Here is a 19,947-nt window from a genome sequence, read left to right as displayed (position 1 = left end):
CTCCGCTCCAAGAAGACCCTCTTCACCCTCGGGGTGCCATGCGCCCAAACAAATCCCATGATGCTGCTGGTCACCCTTTTAAAAAAGGCCCTAGGGATAAAGATGGGCAAGCACTGGAAGAGGAACAAGAACCTCGGGAGAACCGTCATTTTGACGGATTGCACTCTGCCCGCCAGCGATAGCGGCACCATGTCCCACCTTTTAAATTCCTCCTCCATCTGTTCCACTAGTCTGGTGAAGTTAAGCTTATGAAGAGCCCCCCAACTCCTGGCCACCTGCACCCCCAGGTACCTGAAACTCTTCACTGCCCTCCTGAAGGGGAGCCTCCCAATTCCCTCCTCCTGATCTCCCGGGTGCACTACAAATACCTCGCTCTTTCCTAAGTTCAGCTTATAGCCCGAGAAGCCCCCAAATTCCGCTAACAGTTCCATCACCCCCGGCATTCCCCCCTCTGGGTCCGCCACATATAACAGCAGGTCGTCCGCATACAGCGATACCCGGTGCTCGTCCCCCCCCCCCGCACCAGACCCCTCCACTTCCCTGACTCCCTCAACGCCATGGCCAGCGGTTCAATCGCCAGTGCAAAGAGCAGGGGGGACAGGGGACACCCCTGCCTGGTCCCACGATAAAGCCTAAAATACTCCGATCTCTTTCCATTTGTGACTACACTCGCCATCGGCGCCGCGTAAAGCAGCCTCACCCATTTGATGAATCCCTCCCCAAATCCAAACCTCTCCAGCACCTCCCATAGGTACCCCCACTCAACTCTATCAAACGCCTTCTCTGCATCCAGCGCCACCACTATCTCCGCCTCCCCCTCCACTGCCGGCATCATGATAACATTGAGCAGTCTCCGCACATTCGTGTTGAGCTGCCGCCCCTTGACAAACCCTGTCTGATCTTCATGAATTACCTCTGGCACACAATCCTCTATCCTGGTAGCCAGGATCTTCGCCAGCAACTTAGCGTCTACGTTAAGGAGTGAAATAGGCCTATATGATCCGCACTGCAAGGGGTCCTTATCCCGTTTTAGGATCAAAGAGATCAGTGCCCGCGACATCGTCGGGGGCAAAGCCCCCCCCTCCCACGCCTCATTGAAAGTTCGCACCAGCAGGGGACCCACCAGGTCCGCATATTTTTTGTAAAATTCTGCCGGGAACCCGTCCGGCCCCGGGGCCTTACCTGACTGCATTTGCCCGATCCCCCTGACTAGCTCCTCCAACTCTATCGGCGCCCCCAGCCCCTCAACCAGCCTCTCTTGAACCCTTGGGAAACATAGCCTGTTCATGAAGCTCTCCATCCCCTCTCTCCCCCTCGGAGGTTCCGACCGGTACAATCCCTCGTAAAAGTCCCTAAAGACCCCGTTTACTTCTGTCCCCTTCTGCACTACCTTTCCACCCCCATCCTTCACTCCAATTTCCCTAGCCGCATCTCGCCTACGGAGCTGATGCGCCAACATCCTGCTCGCCTTCTCTCCATACTCATATACCGCACCCTGCGCCCTCCTCCACTGTGTCTCCGCCTTTCTGGTGGTCAACAAGTCAAAATTGGCCTGCAACCTGCGCCGTTCTCCCAGCAACCCTTCCTCCGGTGCCTCCGCATATCTCCTGTCCACCTCCAGAAGCTCTCCCACCAGTCTCTCCCTCTCCTTCCTCTCCCTCCTTTCCCTGTGGGCCCGGATGGAGATCAGCTCCCCCCGGATCACTGCTTTCAGAGCCTCCCAGACCATCCCCACCTGGACCTCCCCCGTATCATTGGTATCCAGATACCCCTCAATGCTTCTCCGAACCCTCTTACACACCTCCTCCTCCGCCAGCATCCCCACATCCAGGCGCCAGAGCGGGCGCTGGTCCCGTGCCTCCCCCATCTCCAGATCAATCCAGTGCGGGGCATGGTCCGAAATCGCTATGGCCGAATACTCGGCATCCTGCACCCTCGGGATCAACCCCCTGCTCAGGACAAAAAAGTCTATCCGGGAATAAACCCTATGGACGTGAGAGAAAAAGGAATACTCCCGCGCTCTCGGTCTCCCAAACCTCCAGGGATCCACCCCTCCCATCTGGTCCATGTATCCCCTCAGCACTTTGGCCGCCGCCGGTCTCCTACCCGTCCTTGAACTGGACCGGTCCAGTGTGGGATCCAGCACTGTGTTAAAATCTCCCCCCATGATCAGGCCCCCTGCCTCCAGGTCCGGGATGCGGCCCAACAATCGCCTCATGAAGCCAGCATCATCCCAATTCGGGGCATAAATGTTCACCAGCACCACCTTCTCTCCCTGCAGCCTACACCTCACCATGATATATCTGCCCTCCTTGTCCGACACCACCTCAGCCGCCTCAAACGCCACCCTCTTCCCCACTAGAATCGCCACCCCCCGGTTCTTTGCGTCCAATCCTGAATGATAAACCTGCCCCACCCACCCCTTCCTCAGACGGACCTGGTCCGCCACCTTCAGGTGGGTCTCCTGGAGCATAGCCACGTCCGCCTTCAACCCCCTTAGATGGGAGACCACCCTGGTTCTCTTAACCGGCCCGTTCAGCCCCCTCACGTTCCAGGTAATCAGCCGGATCAGAGGGCAACCCGCCCCCCTCCCCAGCCGACTAGCCATAGCTTGGCAGATGTTCGCCCCAGGCCAGCATACCCCGCTCGACCCGTTCCCCATGGCGATAGCGCCTCTCCTCTTCCCCCCCGGCCCTCATCGGCTCCTTCCTAGTCGTTCCAGCAGCAACCCGGTATCCCCCCCACCCCCAGGCTAGGACCCCTCCTAGCCGCGACGCACCCTCCATGGTACTTCCGTGAGTCAGCTGACTTCTGCTGACCCCGGCAGCTCCCGCCAAAACCTATCCCCTCCTGGCTTGGGGTCATCCCCCTCTTGCCACACCTCCTTGGCATTACTGCAGCGCGGGAAAAAAGACCCGTAGAGGCCCTTTCCCCATCGCAAGCTCCACCCCCCTGCCCCGCAGCGCGGGAAACCAGAGGAAAGCCCGCGCTTTCACAATGCCACACCCCATCCTTCTGACGCAGTTCCCCAAAATCCAGTTTCCCCTCAATCCCCAGCCCCGTACAGAAGAGAACATATAGAACACAAACCCCCAACACTCCCCACCTACCCCACAACCATACCCAACAGACAAACCCACCCGTAAACAGAGCAAAAAGAAAACCAGCATACATAACACACATGTCGAAGTTGAAAAAGTTGAAACAGTTGGAACAAAACAGCCACAGCGGAAACAACGCCGGCCAAAGTATGTTCCCAGGCCCTAGTTCAAGTCCAGCTTCTCCGCCTGTACAAAGGCCCACGCCTTCTCCGGGAACTCGATGTAATGGTGCCGGTCCTTGTATGTCACCTACAGGCGCGCAGGCTGCAGCATTCCAAACCTGACCTGCTTAGCATGAAGCACCGCCTTCGTCCGGTTGAACCCGGCCCGCCGCTTAGCCACTTCCGCACTCCAGTCCTGGTAGATCCTCACTACCGAATTCTCCCATTTACTGCTCCTCTCTTTCTTGGCCCAGCGCAGCACACACTCCCGGTCACTGAATCGGTGGAACCGCACCAGCACCGCCCTCGGGGGCTCATCTGCCTTGGGCCTCCTGGCCATCACTCTGTGCGCTCCCTCGAGCTCCAGGGGCAAATGGAAGGACCCTGCTCCCATCAACGAGCTCAACAACGTGGTCACATACGCCGGGAGATCCGACCCCTCCAGCCCCTCCGCCAGGCCCAGGATCCTCAGATTCTTTCGCCTCGTGCGAACGTCCAGCTCCCCCAAGCGGTCCTGCCACTTTTTATGAAGTGCCTCGTGCAACTCCAACGAGGACCACGGCCTCCTCCTCGCTTTCAACGGCCTGCCGCTGCAACTCCCGAATAGACTCCTCCCAAGCCGCCTGGGTCCCAAGCAGCTTGGTCGTAGTTGCATTCATGGAGTCCAGCAGCTCAGCCTTCAGCTCAGCAAAACAACGTAGGAGCGAGGCCTGTTGCTCCTGCGCCCACTTCCACCAGTCCTCGGGTGTTGCGCCGGCCGCCATTTTGTTTTTCTTCCCCCGTTTTTTTTGGGGCGTTTCTGCAGCCTTTTTCACCATATAGTGTGGGGCAAGTTCTTCCAGGCACCTTCCCCCACCGGGATATGTAGCAACAGCACTGTTTGGGGCCCTCAAAACGGCCCAAAAGCCCTTAAATAGCGGGAGCTCCGGCCGCCATTTTGTTTTTTTTCACCCATTTTTTTGGGGGCGTTACTGCAGCCTTTTTCACCAGATAATGTGGGGCAAGTTCTTCCAGGCACCTTCCCCCACTAGGATGTGTAGAAACAGCGCCGTTTGGGGCCCTCAAAACGGCCCAAAAGTCCCTAAATAGCAGGAGTGCCGGCCGCCATTTTGTTTTTCTTCCCCCGTTTTTTTGGGAGAGTTACTGCAGCCTTTTTCTTCTTCCCACTCCAGGTGAGCACCATATAGTGTGGGGCAAGTTCTTCCAGGCACCTTCCCCCACCGGGATGCGTAGAAACAGCTCCGTTTGGGGCCCTCGAAACGGCCCAAAAGTCCCTAAATAGCAGGAGCTGCCGAACGTGTGGCTTAGCTCCGCATAGCCGCAACCGGAAGTCCTCCAAAACCATGGCACATTTGTACTTTCAATTGGCTGTAAAAGAAGCTTCCTGGATAATAATTATCCTTCAACTAACATTAATGGCACAAGCGATGTGGTCACTTATCTTATTGCCCTTTGTGGGATCTTGGATGTCCAACAATTGGCTGTCACATTTCCTACAATAGTGACTATACTTGAACATTACTCGATTAGTTTCATAGTGGATCTGGAGGTTGTGAAAGGTTCTTTATAAACGCAAGTCCTATTTCATGATTTAGTTAACATGACCTCTATCCACCAAATTGATGTTAGTGCATTTAATAGATATGGGCACGCAACTAGTGCTGTCCTCTTCAAAACTTGGCCAATTCTGCTGAATCCAGAGGCAGCTTTGATCAACTGCATCCAGTTTGTTTTATATTGTCAGGTTATCATTAGCACCCTAATGTAGTGGTTATGATACTGGACTAACTATCTTTACATGAAACTTGGCCAATTAAAAAACAGGAATCAGTGAAATGGCCAAGAAGCTGCTGTTTTGTCATTAAAAATCCAACAGGTTTAGACCTTAAGACACAGGAGCAGAATTAGGACACTTAGCCCATCGAGTCTGCTCTGCCATTCAATCAAGGCTGATACTTTTCTCATCCTCATTCTGCTGCCTTTTCCCCACAGCCCCTGATTAATCAAGAACTTATCTATCTCTGTCTTAAACACATTCTGTGATTTGACCTCCACAGCCTTCTGCGGCAAAGAGCGCCACAGATTTACCACTCCCCGGCTGAAGAAATGCCTCCTCATCTCTGTTTTAAAGGATCGTCCCTTTAGTCTGAGATTGTGTCCTCTGCTTCTAGTTTTTCCTACAAGTGGAAACATTCTCTCCATGTCCACTCTATCCAGGCCACGCAATATCCTGTAAGTTTCAATAAGATCCCCCTCCTTCTAAACACCAAGTACAGACTGAGTCCTCAACCGTTCCTCATACGACAAGCTCTTCATTCCAGGGATCATTCCTGTGAACCTCCTCTGGACCCTTTCCAAAACCAGCACATCCTCCCTTAGATACAGGCCCAAAACTGCTCACAATACTCCAAATTGGGTCTGACCAGAGCCTTATATAGCCTCAGAAGTACATCCCTAGTCTTGTCTTCTATCCCTCTCGACAGGAGTGCTAACATTGGCCAGCACAGTGGCGCAGTGGTTAGCACTGCTGCCTCACAGCACCGAGGTGCCAGGTTCAATTCCAGTTCTGAGACACTGTCCGTGTGGAGTTTGCACAATCTCCCTGTGTTTGCATGGGTTTCACCCCCACAACACAAAGATGTGCTGGTTAGGTGGATTAGCCACACTAAATTGTCCCTTAATTGGAATATAAAATCTATTGGGTACACTAAATGTATTTTAAAAATGAATGCTAAGATTGCATTTGCCTTTGAACTGCCGATTGAACCTGCACATTAACCTTATGAGAATCGTGAACAAGGACTCCCAAGTCTCTTTGTGCTTCTGATTTTCCAAGCATCTTCCTATATAGAAAATAGTCTATGCCTCCATTTCTCCTTCCAAAATGCATAACCTCACACGTTTCCACATTGTATTCCATCTGCCACTTCTTTGCCCACTCTCCTTGCCTGTCCCAAGTCCTTCTGCAGCCCACCTGCTTCCTCAATACTACCTGTCCCTCTACAGATCTTTGTATCATCTGCAAACTTAATATATATTGTGAAAAGTTGTGGTCCCAGCACCAACTCCCGAGGTACACCACTAGTCACCAGTTGCCATCCCCATTCTGCCTTCTGCCAGTCAGCCAATCCTCTATCCATGCCAGGATCTTACCCTTAACACCATGAGCTCTTAACATATTTTACCTAACATCTTTAAAGGAAGGAAACCGGCTGCTCTCACCCAGCCTGGCCTATATGTTGCTTCAGTCCCATGCCTTTTAAAAGTTGCCTAGAAGACCACTCAGTCAAGGGCAACCAGGGATGGGCAATAAATGGTCAGTCTTGTCAGTGACACCCATGCGCTGATAATGAATCAATAAATTAGCAGTATCAGTTCAATAATAGCAAAAAAATGTGTTTCAATGACTGAAGTAATCCGTCACCAAGGGTAAGACTTAATCCACTCGATTGTTGACAAAAAATAAATCTAACAAAAGTAAATTTGCTTTTCACGTAACTTGAAAACTGACCTGAACAATGGCCAGGCCTGGATGAAAGCGTGGTTCACATTTCTGCAAAGCTGCCAATTCAGTTTTACAATTCAGGATTATTTTCCTAGAGGGAGAGTTCAACAAAAATGTTCAGTTAGCTTTTACAGTAATTGTAATCATCTCCATCGATAAAAACAAGCATTGCAACAATGCCCAACACACCTTCCATGAGAAGCATTATTATTTATCTTTGGATCAATATTAACCTAATCTTTTCACCTATATCGTGGACTGTATTGACACAAGTGTGGCGCAAGCATACTGTGGTTATACACATACCTAATTGGGTAACTCTGCAGCAAAGCTGAACCAAGGTTCCTTCACAGTCAGAATGGGGCTCACTCCCCAGTGAGGATTACAACTTTCACCTTGGTGTGAAATGGAACCGCTCAACACAGATGCCATAACCTTATGCAGAAGCAAGATGCATTTGCAGAGGAATAGAAGCATGATCTCATATCTCTAGACTGCAAATGGGCAGCAACTTCTCCAGTCCCCCACTCTCATATGCAGGTATTACCCAACAATGACCAATAAGCAGTCAGAGCACCACTAATCACTCCCACTGGCTGGGTTAACACACGTAACTAGGATTTTTTCCCCCTTAAATTTAGAGTCCCTGTCGCCATCTCAGATGGCCACCTGCAAAGGACCATGGGAATTATGGCCAACCCAGGACTCAGACACACTCAAGAGCTTGTGTGTGTATTTGCAACCCAGATAGCCAGACGTTATAGAAACCCCCGCTCATTTGCATTCTAATGGCCCATTTCCCCAGAACAAATGGACTGTACTCAGGTAACTGATACAGATGCAGACTAACCAGCGTCACTCCCTTGCTAAGAAAGCCCAAACAGCCAAGATCAATGACCACTCAGGACACGCCCAGCCATCAAGGCACCCGCCCCTTTATTGGCCAAAATCAAAGTCAGTGATCGAAGCCTGTCGAATGATTGGCCCCAAAGCCAAGGACCAAGCCCCAAAGAGCACGAAATCCCAGAGGGATAAAGAGACACAGCCATGTGTTTGGTCTCTCTTGGCCCCGGCCTACGCCTAAAACTAAGTGTAGCATTCTCGGCCTTTTGGCCAAGATTCAGTGTAGATTGAGCCTTTTGGCTCAGATCTGGTATGTCTCCTTTATGGGGACCATGAATTGGATTCAATTTGAATTGGTTTTTGGAGCAGGCAAGGAGCTGGATTAGGGGTTCGCCTCTGTCCACACTCTGAGCCCTGGCTTTGTAACTAAGATAAAGTAATAAAAAAATAAAGTAATAAAAAAATAAATAAATAACATTTTAAAAATAAAAAAAAATTACGACCCCAGAAGACAAGTTCAAGACCAACGATCACTACCAGATGAATGAGCCCAGCAGAAACGAAGCCACTTCTTCTACCCAGCCACGCAAGATTCGAACAAAGGCCGTGGTCATCTGCAAAGAGCCGGCTGCCCTGAAGTTAAGTATAGGTTATTGTAATTGTTAGGTGTAGTTAACTTGTAGTGTTTTATGTTGCATGTCGAAGTAATCCTAGTGTGTAAATAAACTATCTTTGAACTTGAACTGACTAACTGGTTGTTTGGTCTTTGATCGATATCCGGTAAAGCCTTGTGGTGGTCCATTTGATACCTGGCAACTCTGAAAAACAATATCAATAATAACTGCCATATCTAGAAAATTATTGGTGTCTCCGGTGCCAATTGGCAACATTATTGGTGCCGATTAGTGGGATAGTATTCCACTCATTAAAAGGAGTTCCATTATTGGTGACTCTGGTGCCAATTGGCAACATACCCAATTCATTTTTTCCAATTAAGGGGCAATTTAGCGTGGACAATCCACCCCTACCTTGCATTTTTGGATTGTGGGGGCGAAACCCACACAAACGCGGGGAGAATGTGCAAACTGTATATAGACAGTGACCCTCAGCCAGGATCGAATCTGGGACCTTGGCGCTGTGATGCAGCAGTGCTCACCACTACGCCACCTTGCTGCCCACGTTACTAGGATTTAATATGGATTTGAGTGAAACTATTTCTTCCAAGAGAATTAAGGCCAACTGGGACAACCAGTGAGGAGTTTCTTTCTCCATCAATTTACAATATGATATAAAGAAATCTCAGAATAGGAAGCCTTTCACCCTTTTATTCCTCTGACATGCTAACGCCTGAACTAGACTATGCTTTAACATTCTTCCTTTTCAAATCTCTCTGAATTCTCTCAAGTTATGTTGTGGCTTCTTCCTTTACAGCCCAATATTCAAAATTCCCTAATATAATGACCAGCCCTTCTAAATGCGTCCTTCATTCTCGTGCACCCTTTATTATGGACTCATCAACAATTTGAAACAATCTTTCACTATTTCTCCTCCCTCAGGAGCTTCCATAACCTTCAACTGCCTTCCCACAACTACCTGTTTCAGAAAAAGAAACTTCCAACATTTCTTAAAACCATAAAATGTCCTTCCCAATATCATTCTACTTAATCTTCAAACTTTTACTTCCTCAAATCTAATCACATTCAATAACCTTGATTTTTTTCCCAGCTTAGTCACAAAGTTTGGAATTGATATGATTGTTGAACATCAATATTTTTCTCAGGATATGAATCTGAACCCAAATGTTTGATTTATTTTATCTCAGCTTGTTGGATGAGTCAGCTGTGCTTCAGTTTGTTGCACTCTTCGCCCGACAAAGTTCTGATTTGGGCATATCTTATTCCAGGGACTAGGACACATTGTCCAGTGCAGGCAGTACTGAGGGAAAGCTATACTGTCGGACGTACTGTCTTTCAGATGAGACGTCAAACCAAGTCCCATTTATCCTCTCAGTTGAATGTAAAATTTCAAATCACATCCACCAATCGCCTAGCCTTCCTAACGATTTTGAATTCACTACTCAGGAGTCACTCACTTCAGAACAGTACAATGTATAGTGCGGTTTTTACTCGATCTGCATTAAGGCGCAAGTGACTCAAATCTTGATGCAGCGTGATGGACAAGTTGCTATTTTGAATGATTGGTAGCAAGCTCCTCCCAGTTATTAAGTTCAGTGCTACCACATTTCAAGGAGAACTCCAGAAATTTGAAAAGTTGTCTCTGCCCTTCCTGGAATGTTGGTCATTGAGAAAACAAGATCAGGCAGGGGAGATATTTTTTGCCAAAAAAGTAGCGTACAGTCCATTGAAGTTTTGCCTGAATACTTGTGCAGCAGGCTCGAGGACACTAGCATTGGTTTGCCAGTCCGCCTATTGAATCCAGAGGACGCGACAGGGGGATTGCTGATGGAATTGCTCACGTTCATGTCTCACCAATTCTTCATCCAAGAACCAGAGGCTATTCCTCTGTGGAGCCTCCCCATCCACCAAACAAGAAACAATTGTTATCAGGCGCTGATTTAGTCCTCTGAGACAGACAAGTGCACCAGGACCCAATTACATCCTCCTCGATCACCTCTCCCCCTTTAAACCTCCCTTCTAGTCCCTCAGACCTCCTTAACCTCACCCAGGACCTATTTTAACCCATCCTTTCTTCTCCAGACCGCCAACATATCACTGGACCACTTTAAACCACATCCTGACCTCTGCAGCTGCCCCCCTCTCAACGCTACATAATTTTCCAAACCTGTGTCTACCTACTTCCCAGAAACCATTTAATCACTTCCTTCCACACCAAACCCACCCCCACCCCATAATCCTTTAAAATCCTCCCACCCACTCCCGTAGGCACCCTTAACATAATACAAGAAATAGGAGCTAGAATAGGTGATTTTGCCTACTCTGCCATTCAATGCTATCATGGCTGATCTTCTCTCTCAATTCTATCTTCCCACACTGTCCCTATGTCCCTTTATTACCACAACCAAAAATGTATTGCTGTCTTTCTTAAGCATCTACAACCGAGTATCCACAGCACTCTGGGCTAGAGAATTCCAAAGATGGATTGCTATCTTTCTTTAACATCTACAACTGAGTACCCACAACACTCTGGGCTAGAGAATTCCAAAGATGGATTGCTATCTTTCTTTAACATCTACAACTGAGTACCCACAACACTCTGGGCTAGAGAATTCCAAAGATCCACAATACTTTGTGAAGAAAAGCCTTCAATTTTAAATGGCTCCCCTGATGGAGGAGTCAGTGTCAGAATAAGATGTCAAAGATCTTTCCAGCATCTACTCTTGTCAAGCCCTTCACGATTTTACAATAATTCCAGAGAATAGGGTTGCATCTCTCCTCATAGGACAATTCTCTCATTCTAAATATCAGTCCAGTGAACTTTTGCTGCATTCCTTCCAAGAGTAGTATGTATTCCTTTGGGTAAGGAGATCAAGACTGCACACAGTTCCAGCTATGGTCTCACAAAACCCAGACAATTGCAATAAGACTTCTTTCACTCTTATTCTAGAAAAAACTTTTGGATAGCAAACATGATTACTTTCCTTTCCTTTGAAAAATTTAGAGTTCCCAATTCTTTTTTTCCCAATTAAGGGGCAAGTTAGCGTGGCCAATCCACCTATCCTGCACATCTTTTTAGTTGTCGGGTGAGACCCATGCAGATATGGGGAGAATGTGCGAACTCCACATGGAGAGAGACCCGGGGCCAAGATCAAACCAGTGCCCTCAGCAGCATCAGCAGTACTAACTACTGCGCTACTGTGTTGTCCCTAACAATTACTTTCCTAATTGACTGTTGCACCTGCATGTTAACTTTCTAGCTAATGTTGTTCCTTTGTTTAAGAGGGGTAGCAAGGATAATCCAGGAAATTACCCTTCGGTGAGCCTTATGTCAGTAATAAGGAAATTATCAGAGAGGATTCTTCGGACAGGATTTACTCCCATTTGGAAGCAAGTGGACTTATTAGCGAGCGGGAGGGAGTGTCTCGTGTCTGACTAACTTTTTTTTTAAGAAAATATTTTATTGAAGCATTTGCAATTTTCACAATTTAACACATTCACATCTCTTAAACAACCACGCGGGACAACACACGTAAAAAAAAAGAAAAACTTCCAGAAAACCCCCTACTCGCCCCGCTCTATTCTCTAGCTGCCCGTAAACGGTACTCTCTGTCCCGTTGTAGCCATACCTCCCGTTTTCCTCCCTCTTCTCCCGCGCCCTCCCTCAATCCCCCACCCCCCAATGCACAAATTTATCAATCAAAGCTTTAATCGGGTCCAGCGTGTCCTTCTTCAATTTGGTGAAGCAATCTTTGAAAAACTTCACCAGCTGCTCTGTCGACCACTGTGCCGTCGCCCCGCGGCCCTTGCTCTCCGCCATGCTTTCCCGCATTACCAGCTCTGCTTGTGTCTTCCTTATAGGACTTTGTTTTCTCACATGGCCACTTCTGGTCCAATTCTCCATACACTGGAGGGAGATTTATCCTTACTGTCTCACTCTTCACCGATTTATCCCATAAAATCCGGGAAAAAAGGGGGAAAGAACAGTCTAAAAGTCCGTCACAGGCGGGAGCTATCAAATGTGCGACCTACTCCTCCATGCCCGTCATCGGACGTCTTCGCCACATCTGCTTTTAACAGTCTCCGTGTGCGAAAACACGGGCCCTTTTGACCGGTTCATTCAGTCCACAAACATTCTTTGTAACTAGTCTGGTTGGGGGGGGGGGGGGGGGTGCTCTCACCCCTCTCCCCTGTCGATCAGCCATGACCTTTCCTCAGCCAGCCCTTAGCCCATGCCCCGCACCTCTCTTGGTCTGCCCCTCGGCAGCTACCGCCCTCTGCTCTCCATCTCCAATCCCCCAACAGTCCCTTACTCATCAGCAGTCCCCTCTCCTCTCCTCCCCACCCCACCCTACTCCATCTCTCCTCAGCTCTCCCCTCACTTTGCTCCCGTTAACTAGCTATTCAGCTAGCCCAGCAGCTCTCGCCCACGGCGCCTAACATTCTACAACATGCCGGATCACCGCCCCCTCTTAACACAATAACATCCAACGTAGAAAACAAATAAACAATCCCCCAAGGCCCAGAGGCCCACCCCCCTCCCTTAACAGATTCTTATTTATCCAATCATCTTCAAACAGAATCAAAACAATAGAAAAGACATCTAACGGGATAGGATAACAATCATCTCTTTTTTCCCCAACAGAAGAGAAAAAACATCGCAGCTCAAAACATTTTTCACTTTAATTCAGCACATACAGCAACAAATCATAATCAAATCAAGCAGAAAAAGTCCTCCTTCTCCCAAAAGTCACAACTTAAAATTACAGAATTGAAAAGTTGAGATTTTTTCAGACAGAGAAGAAAAAAAAAATTTCTCCCCCCCCCCCCCCCCCCCCCCCCCCTTGCCCCTTTCTTACAAAAAACTCAATCCACAACAGTTTAGGTTTTAAAGTCCTTATGCATCCACCAAGTTCTTGTCTTTCATAATGACCTCCACCTCTTCCGGCGAGCCAAAGTATAGCTCCCGGTTCTCATAGGTCACCCAGAGACAGGCCGGGTACAGCAGTCCAAATTTTATGTCTTTCGCATACAGGGCCGCCTTGACTTTATTAAAACCCGCCATCCTCTTTGCAAGCTCTGCTCCCCAATCCTGATACACCCGGATCTCTGACTCTTCCCAGGTGCACCATTTTGTTTGCCTAGCCTACTTCATAATACGTACCTTATCCAGGAACCGATTCAGCCGTACCACAATCGCCCTCAGGGGCTCACGACCCTGGGGCTTATGCATAATAGCCCTATGGGCCCGATCACCTCCAACAGCTTGGGGAACGAACCTGCCCCCATCAGCTTCTCCAGCATCTTCCCCACATACACACTGACATCTGATCCATCCTTTCTCTCTGGCAGACCGGCGATCCGGATATTCTGCCTACGAGAACGATTCTCCAGATCTTCCACCTTCTCCAACAGCCATTTCTGCCACTCCTGTAGAATGCCAATTTCCATTACCATCGCTGTGAACTCCTCCTCTCGTTCGGTCGCCTGCTCCTGCAGCTTTTGAATTTCCTGTCCCAGAGTCTTCACTTTCACCTCCACCCGGTCGACCACCCCCTTAAATCGAGGCCACCGCCTTGATCAGGTCCTCAGCACAATCCTTGCGATGTTGGGCGAACTTTCCATCCAAGTATTCGACCAACTGGTCCATCGTCCATTGGGCAGAGGCAGCCGAACTTTGCCTCGTTATCATTAAAGCCGCTGCTTTCTGAGTTTTGTTTCCATGCATCCTTTGATTTCTTCTTTTCCGACTATTTTTTGTGTGCGGTTCCACAAATTGGGGCTCATCTCCTTCTCTCACTTTTATCAAGTTACGTTGAGAAATTCCTGCGAAAACCCAGCTTAAAAGCCATTAAAAGACCACTAGAGGCGAGAGCAGCTAAATGTACGGCCATTCGCTCCATGGCCACCACCGGAAGTCCTCATGTCTGACTAACTTGGGGCAGCACGGTGGCCTAGTGGTTAGCACAACCGCCTCACGGCGCTGAGGTCCCAGGTTCGATCCCGGCTCTGGGTCACTGTCCGTGTGGAGTTTGCACATTCTCCCCGTGTCTGCGTGGGTTTCGCCCCCACAACCCAAAAATGTGCAGAGTAGGTGGATTGGCTACGCTAAATTGCCCCTTAATTGAAAAAAATAATTGGGTAATCTAAATTTATAAAAAAAAAAATTTAAATGTCTGACTAACTTGATCGTGTTTTTCCATGAAGCGACAAAGATGATTGATGACAGTAGGGCAGTGGATGTTGTCTACATGGACTTCAGTAAGGTCTTTGACAAGGTCCCTCATGGCAGACTGGTACAGAAGGTGAAGTCATATAGGAACAGAGGTGAGCTGGCAAGATGGATAGATAACTGGCTCGGTCAGAGAAGACAAAGGGTAACAGTGGAAGGGTGCTTTTCTCAATGGAGGGCTGTGGTGTTCTACATGAATGTGCTGGGATCTTTGCTGTTTCTAGTGTATATAAATAATTTGGAAGAAAATGTAACTGGTCTGATCAGTAAGTTTGAAGAAGACAAAGGTTGGTGAAATTGCGGATAGCGTTGAGGACTGCCAGAGGACACTGCAGGATATAGATTGGTTAGAGACTTGGGCAGAGAGAAAACAGATCGATTTTAATCCGGACAAACGTGAGGTAGCTCTTTTTGGAAGGTCTAATACAGGTCGGAAATATACTGTGAATGGCAGAAAGAACCCTTCAGATTATTGACAGGCAGAGGATCTGGGTGTACAGGTCCACAGGTCACTGAAAGTGGCAGCGTATATGGAAACGGTAGTCAAGAAGACATACAGCATGTTTGTCTTCATCAGACGGGACACTGAATATAAAAATTGGCAAGTCATGCTGCAGCTGTATAGAACTTTAGTTGGGCCACACTTGGAATATAATTCAATTCTGGTCACCACACTACCAGAAGGGTGTGGAGGCTTTGGAGAAGGTACAGGAGAGGTTTACCAGAATGGTGCCTGATACGAAGGACATTAGCTACGAGGAGAGGTTGGATAAAACTGGTCTGTTCTCACTGGATCGATGGAGGTTGAGGGATGGCCTGATAGAAGTCTACAAAATTATGAGGATCATGGACAGAGTGGATACTCAACAGCGTTTTCCTAGGGTGGAAGAGTCAATTACTTGGGGACATAGGTTAAGGTGCGTGGGGCAATGTTTACAGGAGATGTGCGAGGAAGTGTTTTTTTTACAAAGAGGATAGCGGGTTCCTGGAACTCGCTGCTGGAGGATTGGATTTGTTTATTGTCACGTTTACCGAGAAGCAGTGAAAAGTATTGTTCCGGATACAGTTCAGACAGATCATTCCATACATGAGAAAAAATACATAGCGCAAATAAGGGCAGCACGGTAGCACAGTGGATAGCATTGTGGCTTCACAGCGCCAGGGTCCCAGGTTCGATTCCCTGCTGGGTCAGGGTCACTGTCTATGCGGAGTTTGTACGTTCTCCCCGTGTCTGCGTGGGTTTCCTCCAGGTGCTCCAGTTTCCTCCCACAGTCCAAAGACGTGCAGGTTAGGTGGTTTGGCCATGATAAATAGCCCTTAGGATCTAAAACGTTTAGGAGGGGTTATTGGGTTATGGGGGATAGGGTGGAAATGTGGGCTTAAGTGGGTCGGTGCAGACTCGATGGCCGAATGGCCTCCTTCTGCACTGTATGTTCTATGTAAAAAATATGAATACACAATGTAAATACTTAGACACAGGCATCGGGTGAAGCATATAGGAGTATAGTACTGCTCAGTAGAAGACATAAGATCAGTCCACAAGAGGGTCGTTTAGAGTCTGGTAACAGCAGGGAAGAAGCTGTCTTTTAATCTGTTGGTGGAAGCAGACAGGATAGTGATGTTTAAAGGGCGTTTTGACAAATGCATGAATAGGATGGGAATATAGGGTAAATGTACCCCTGAAGTGTTTAAGATTTTAGGTTAACATGGTTTGCGCAGGCTTGGAGGGCCAAAGGGCCTGTTCATGTGCTGCACTTTCTGTTCGGTAATTTGTGCACAAGGACAGGCAGGTTCTTCTGAAAGCGAACATTTCTTAAATTGAAAAGAGAGACTACTTTCCATTTTTCCTTCCAAAGTGAAAAAAATTATATTCCATCGGCCATTTTCGACCCGCATTTATACTCCTGAGTGGCCACCACACAGGTTAATGAATGTCCATCCCACAGACCATTTTTTTTGTTTCAATTTAGAATTGATAATTTGTTTTTATCCAAATTAAGGGGCAATTTAGCATGGCCAACCCACCTAACATGCACATCTTTGGGTTGTGGGGGTGAAACCCACGCAGACACGGGGAGAATGTGCAAACTCCACACAGACAGTGACCCAGGACTGGGATTCGAACCTGGACCTTCAGCGCTGTAGGCAGAAGTGCAAATCACTGTGCCACGTGCCTCCCCCACACCAAGACACCTTTAACCCTTCTCTCTCTCCCCTCCACCGCAGGACACCTTTAACCCTTCACATGCATCCCTACCCCAGGACACCTTCAATCCTGCTCTCTCTCTCCACCACCCCAGGACACCCTTAACCATTTTCTCTCTCCCACCATCCCAGGACACCTTTAACCCTTCTCACTCTCCCCAACCCCAGGACACCTTTAACCCTTCTCTCTCGCTCTCTTCCACCCCAGGACATCTTTGACCCTTCTCTCTCTCCTCTACCCAGGACACCATTAATCCTTTCTCCCTCCTCCACCTGAGGACACCTTTGATTCTTCTCTTTCCTCCATCCCATGACACCTTTAACCCTTCTCTCTCTCTCTCTTCCACCCGAGGACACCTTTAACCCCTTCTCTCTCTCCTCTATCCCAGGACACCTTTAACCCTCTCTCTCCTACACCCAGGGCACCTTCAAGCCGCCTCTCTCTCCTCCACCCCAGAACACCTTTAACTGTACTCTGTAACTCTTTATCTCACTCCCCCACCATGACTCTTCGAACACACTGTCCCTCATTCATGCTTTCCTAATCTTTCCCCCATGCCCTTTCATCTTTTCCCTTCCCCAGGACCCCTTTAATCTTCCTCATCCCTTCCCCAAGGACTTCTTTCACCCCTGCCTTCCCTCAACCAGGACCCTTTTGATCCCTCCCATTCCCCCCACCTGGATCCCTTTGATCCTCCCACCCTTCCCACAAGAACCCCATTAATCTCCCCCGCTCTCCCTACCAATACCCCTTTGAACCCACTCACCCACCACCACTGCCAGGACCCTTCATCCAGCTGACCACCACCCCACAAAGGCCCCTTTGATGACCCTCACACCCCCCCACCAGGACCCATTTGATGTCCCACATGCTCTCCTTTAGTTTTTACAGCATAGCAACAGGTCCTTCAGCCCATCGTGTCCACACCAGCCATCAAGCAAGCACCTATCTACTCCTTTCCCATTTTACAGTATTTTGCCTGTAGCCTTGTATGCTATGCTCTCTTGGTTTCCAAAGATGTGCTGTGTAAGTGGGGTTATGAAGATAGAGCAGGGGAATGGGCCGAGGTAGGGTGCTGTTTCAGAGGGTCATGCAGACTCAACAGGCCAAATTATATCCTTCTGCACTGTAGAAATTCTATGATTTCAAGTACTCATCTAAATACTTCTTAAATGTTGTGAGGGCTCCTGCATCTACCGCCGTTCCAGGTAGTGAGCTCCAGGTTCCAACATTCCTCTGGGTGGAAAGGTTTTCCCTCGCATCCCCTCTAAACCACCTGCCCCTTACCTTAAATCTATGCCCCCGATTATTGACACCACCATCAGGAACAGGAATGTTCCTTCCTGTCTATGCCCCTCAATTTTATACACCTCAATCACATCCCACAGCCTTCTCTGCTCCAAGGAAAGCAACCCCAGCCTATCCAGCCTCTCTTCATAGCTGCAAAACTACAGCCCAGGCAACTTCCTGGTGAATCGCCTCTGCACCCTCTCTAGTGCAGTCACTTCCTTCCTATATTGTGGCAACCAGAACTGCGCACACAACTCCAGATGTGGCCTAACCAGCATTTTATACAGCTGCATGGTAACCCCCTGCTCTTGCCTCAGCTAATAAAGTATTCCATTTGTCTTCTTAACCACCTCATCTACCTGTGCTGCTGCCTTCAGGGACCTATGAACACCCACCCTAAGGTCCCACTGTACTTCCTAGCATCCTACCATTCATATATACTCTCTTGCCTTGTAATTCCTCCCAAATTGTAGCACCTCACACTTTTCAGGGTTAAATTGCATCAGCCACTGTTCTGCCCATCTGACCAGCCCATCTATATCCTCATGCATCCTGAGGCTTTCTTTCCACTTCGCTACTTACCGCATCACCCTCCCCGCCAGGACCCCGCGTCCTGACCCCTCTCCCCACCCCCTGTCTCCCACACGGGGCACCTCCAAACCATGGGGGGGGGCACCTCCGAACCATGGGGGGGGGGGGACACCTCCGAACCATGGGAGGGGGACACCTCCGAATCATGGGGGGGGGGGGGCACCTCCGAACCATGGGGGGGGGGGGCACCTCCGAACCATGGGGGGGGGGGCACCTCCGAACCATGGGGGGGGGGGGGCACCTCCGAACCATGGGGGGGGCACCTCCGAACCATGGGGGGGGGGGCACCTCCGAACCATGGGGGGGGGGGCACCTCCGAACCATGGGGGGGGGCACCTCCGAACCATGGGGGGGGGCACCTCCGAACCATGGGGGGGCACCTCCGAACCATGGGGGGGCACCTCCGAACCATGGGGGGGGGGGGGGGGGGGGGCACCTCCGAACCATGGGGGGGGGGGCACCTCCGAAACATGGGGGGGGGGGCACCTCCGAAACATGGGGGGGGGGGGGCCCCTCCGAACCATGGGGGGGGGGGCACCTCCGAACCATGGGGGGGGGGCACCTCCGAACCATGGGGGGGCACCTGCCAACCCCTCCCCCCTAAAGCTCCTCTCCCCCACATCCCGGGCTCGATGTAAACACACACACACTTTCTCTCTCTCTACCCCTCAAGCCATCGGACCTCCTGCCGCCAACCCGGGACCCGTCACCCTCCCTCCGCCGGCCTGAGGTTTCCACCCCTCTCTCATCCCCGCACCGGGAGGCGGGCTCCGGCTTTACCTGACGCTCCTCATCACCCCGGTGCCCGGGGGTTGCCTGCCGGCTCCGGATCGGAGTACGGGCCCCTGCTTCTCGCCGAGAGCCGGTAACCTCTGAGCATAGCCCCGGAGGCCGGCCGGTAGCCGGTGCCAGCTGAGTCCTCCTCCGGCCATGGCTGCGGCTGCGGCCGCCCCCCGGCTCCTCGTCGACCCCAACGTCCACATGGCTCGAGCTCGGATGGAACAAAAAAATCGAAGCAGCTCGAGCGTGCCCGCCGGGTTGTAGCCGCTCCGCCCCTTGGGCGTGGCCAAGAATACGCCCCTCCCACCAGCCCAGCAATGAGCATGCCCCTGGAATAAGCCCCGCCCCTTCCACCAGCCCAGCATTGACCCTGTCTCTTCCTTGTGGGCCATGTTCCATCTGGCCCCATTAAAGAGGCAGGCTCCACCTTCGCCTGAGCACGATCTCTGCCCCTCTAAACCCCCAAGCAGCTGCTTCAGTTTGTTGTCAGATGATTTTATTTCAAACGTGGTAGATCCTGCTTCTTCCGTTCTCTGCCCAAAGGCAGATCCAACCAACAATGCTGCGATTGGCCACTCTTTTGCGGTCAACCAAATAGAAGAA

The 19,947-nt window shown here is 49.9% G+C and overlaps 1 protein-coding gene across 2 annotated transcripts in view; it reads right to left on the bottom strand.

The window, feature by feature from the left end:
- The window catches only part of mthfd1l (methylenetetrahydrofolate dehydrogenase (NADP+ dependent) 1 like), a 218,083-nt gene extending 198,468 nt beyond the window's left edge, over nucleotides 1–19,615 (bottom strand). For both annotated transcript variants that reach the window (XM_038805377.1, XM_038805387.1), the window contains exons 1-2: nucleotides 19,345–19,615; nucleotides 6,774–6,858 (exon numbers count right to left, since the gene is read on the bottom strand). In XM_038805377.1, the coding sequence (XP_038661305.1) occupies nucleotides 6,774–6,858; nucleotides 19,345–19,547 (288 nt within the window). In that variant the 5' untranslated portion in view covers nucleotides 19,548–19,615. The remainder of the gene's footprint in view (nucleotides 1–6,773; nucleotides 6,859–19,344) is intronic.
- Nucleotides 19,616–19,947: the final 332 nt, after the last annotated feature.

This window comes from Scyliorhinus canicula, chromosome 1, assembly GCF_902713615.1.
Source record: "Scyliorhinus canicula chromosome 1, sScyCan1.1, whole genome shotgun sequence".
In the NCBI taxonomy this organism is placed as follows: Eukaryota; Metazoa; Chordata; class Chondrichthyes; order Carcharhiniformes; family Scyliorhinidae; genus Scyliorhinus; species Scyliorhinus canicula.
Note: the sequence above shows the minus strand (reverse complement) of the source record. Positions and strands in the feature narration are given on the sequence as shown.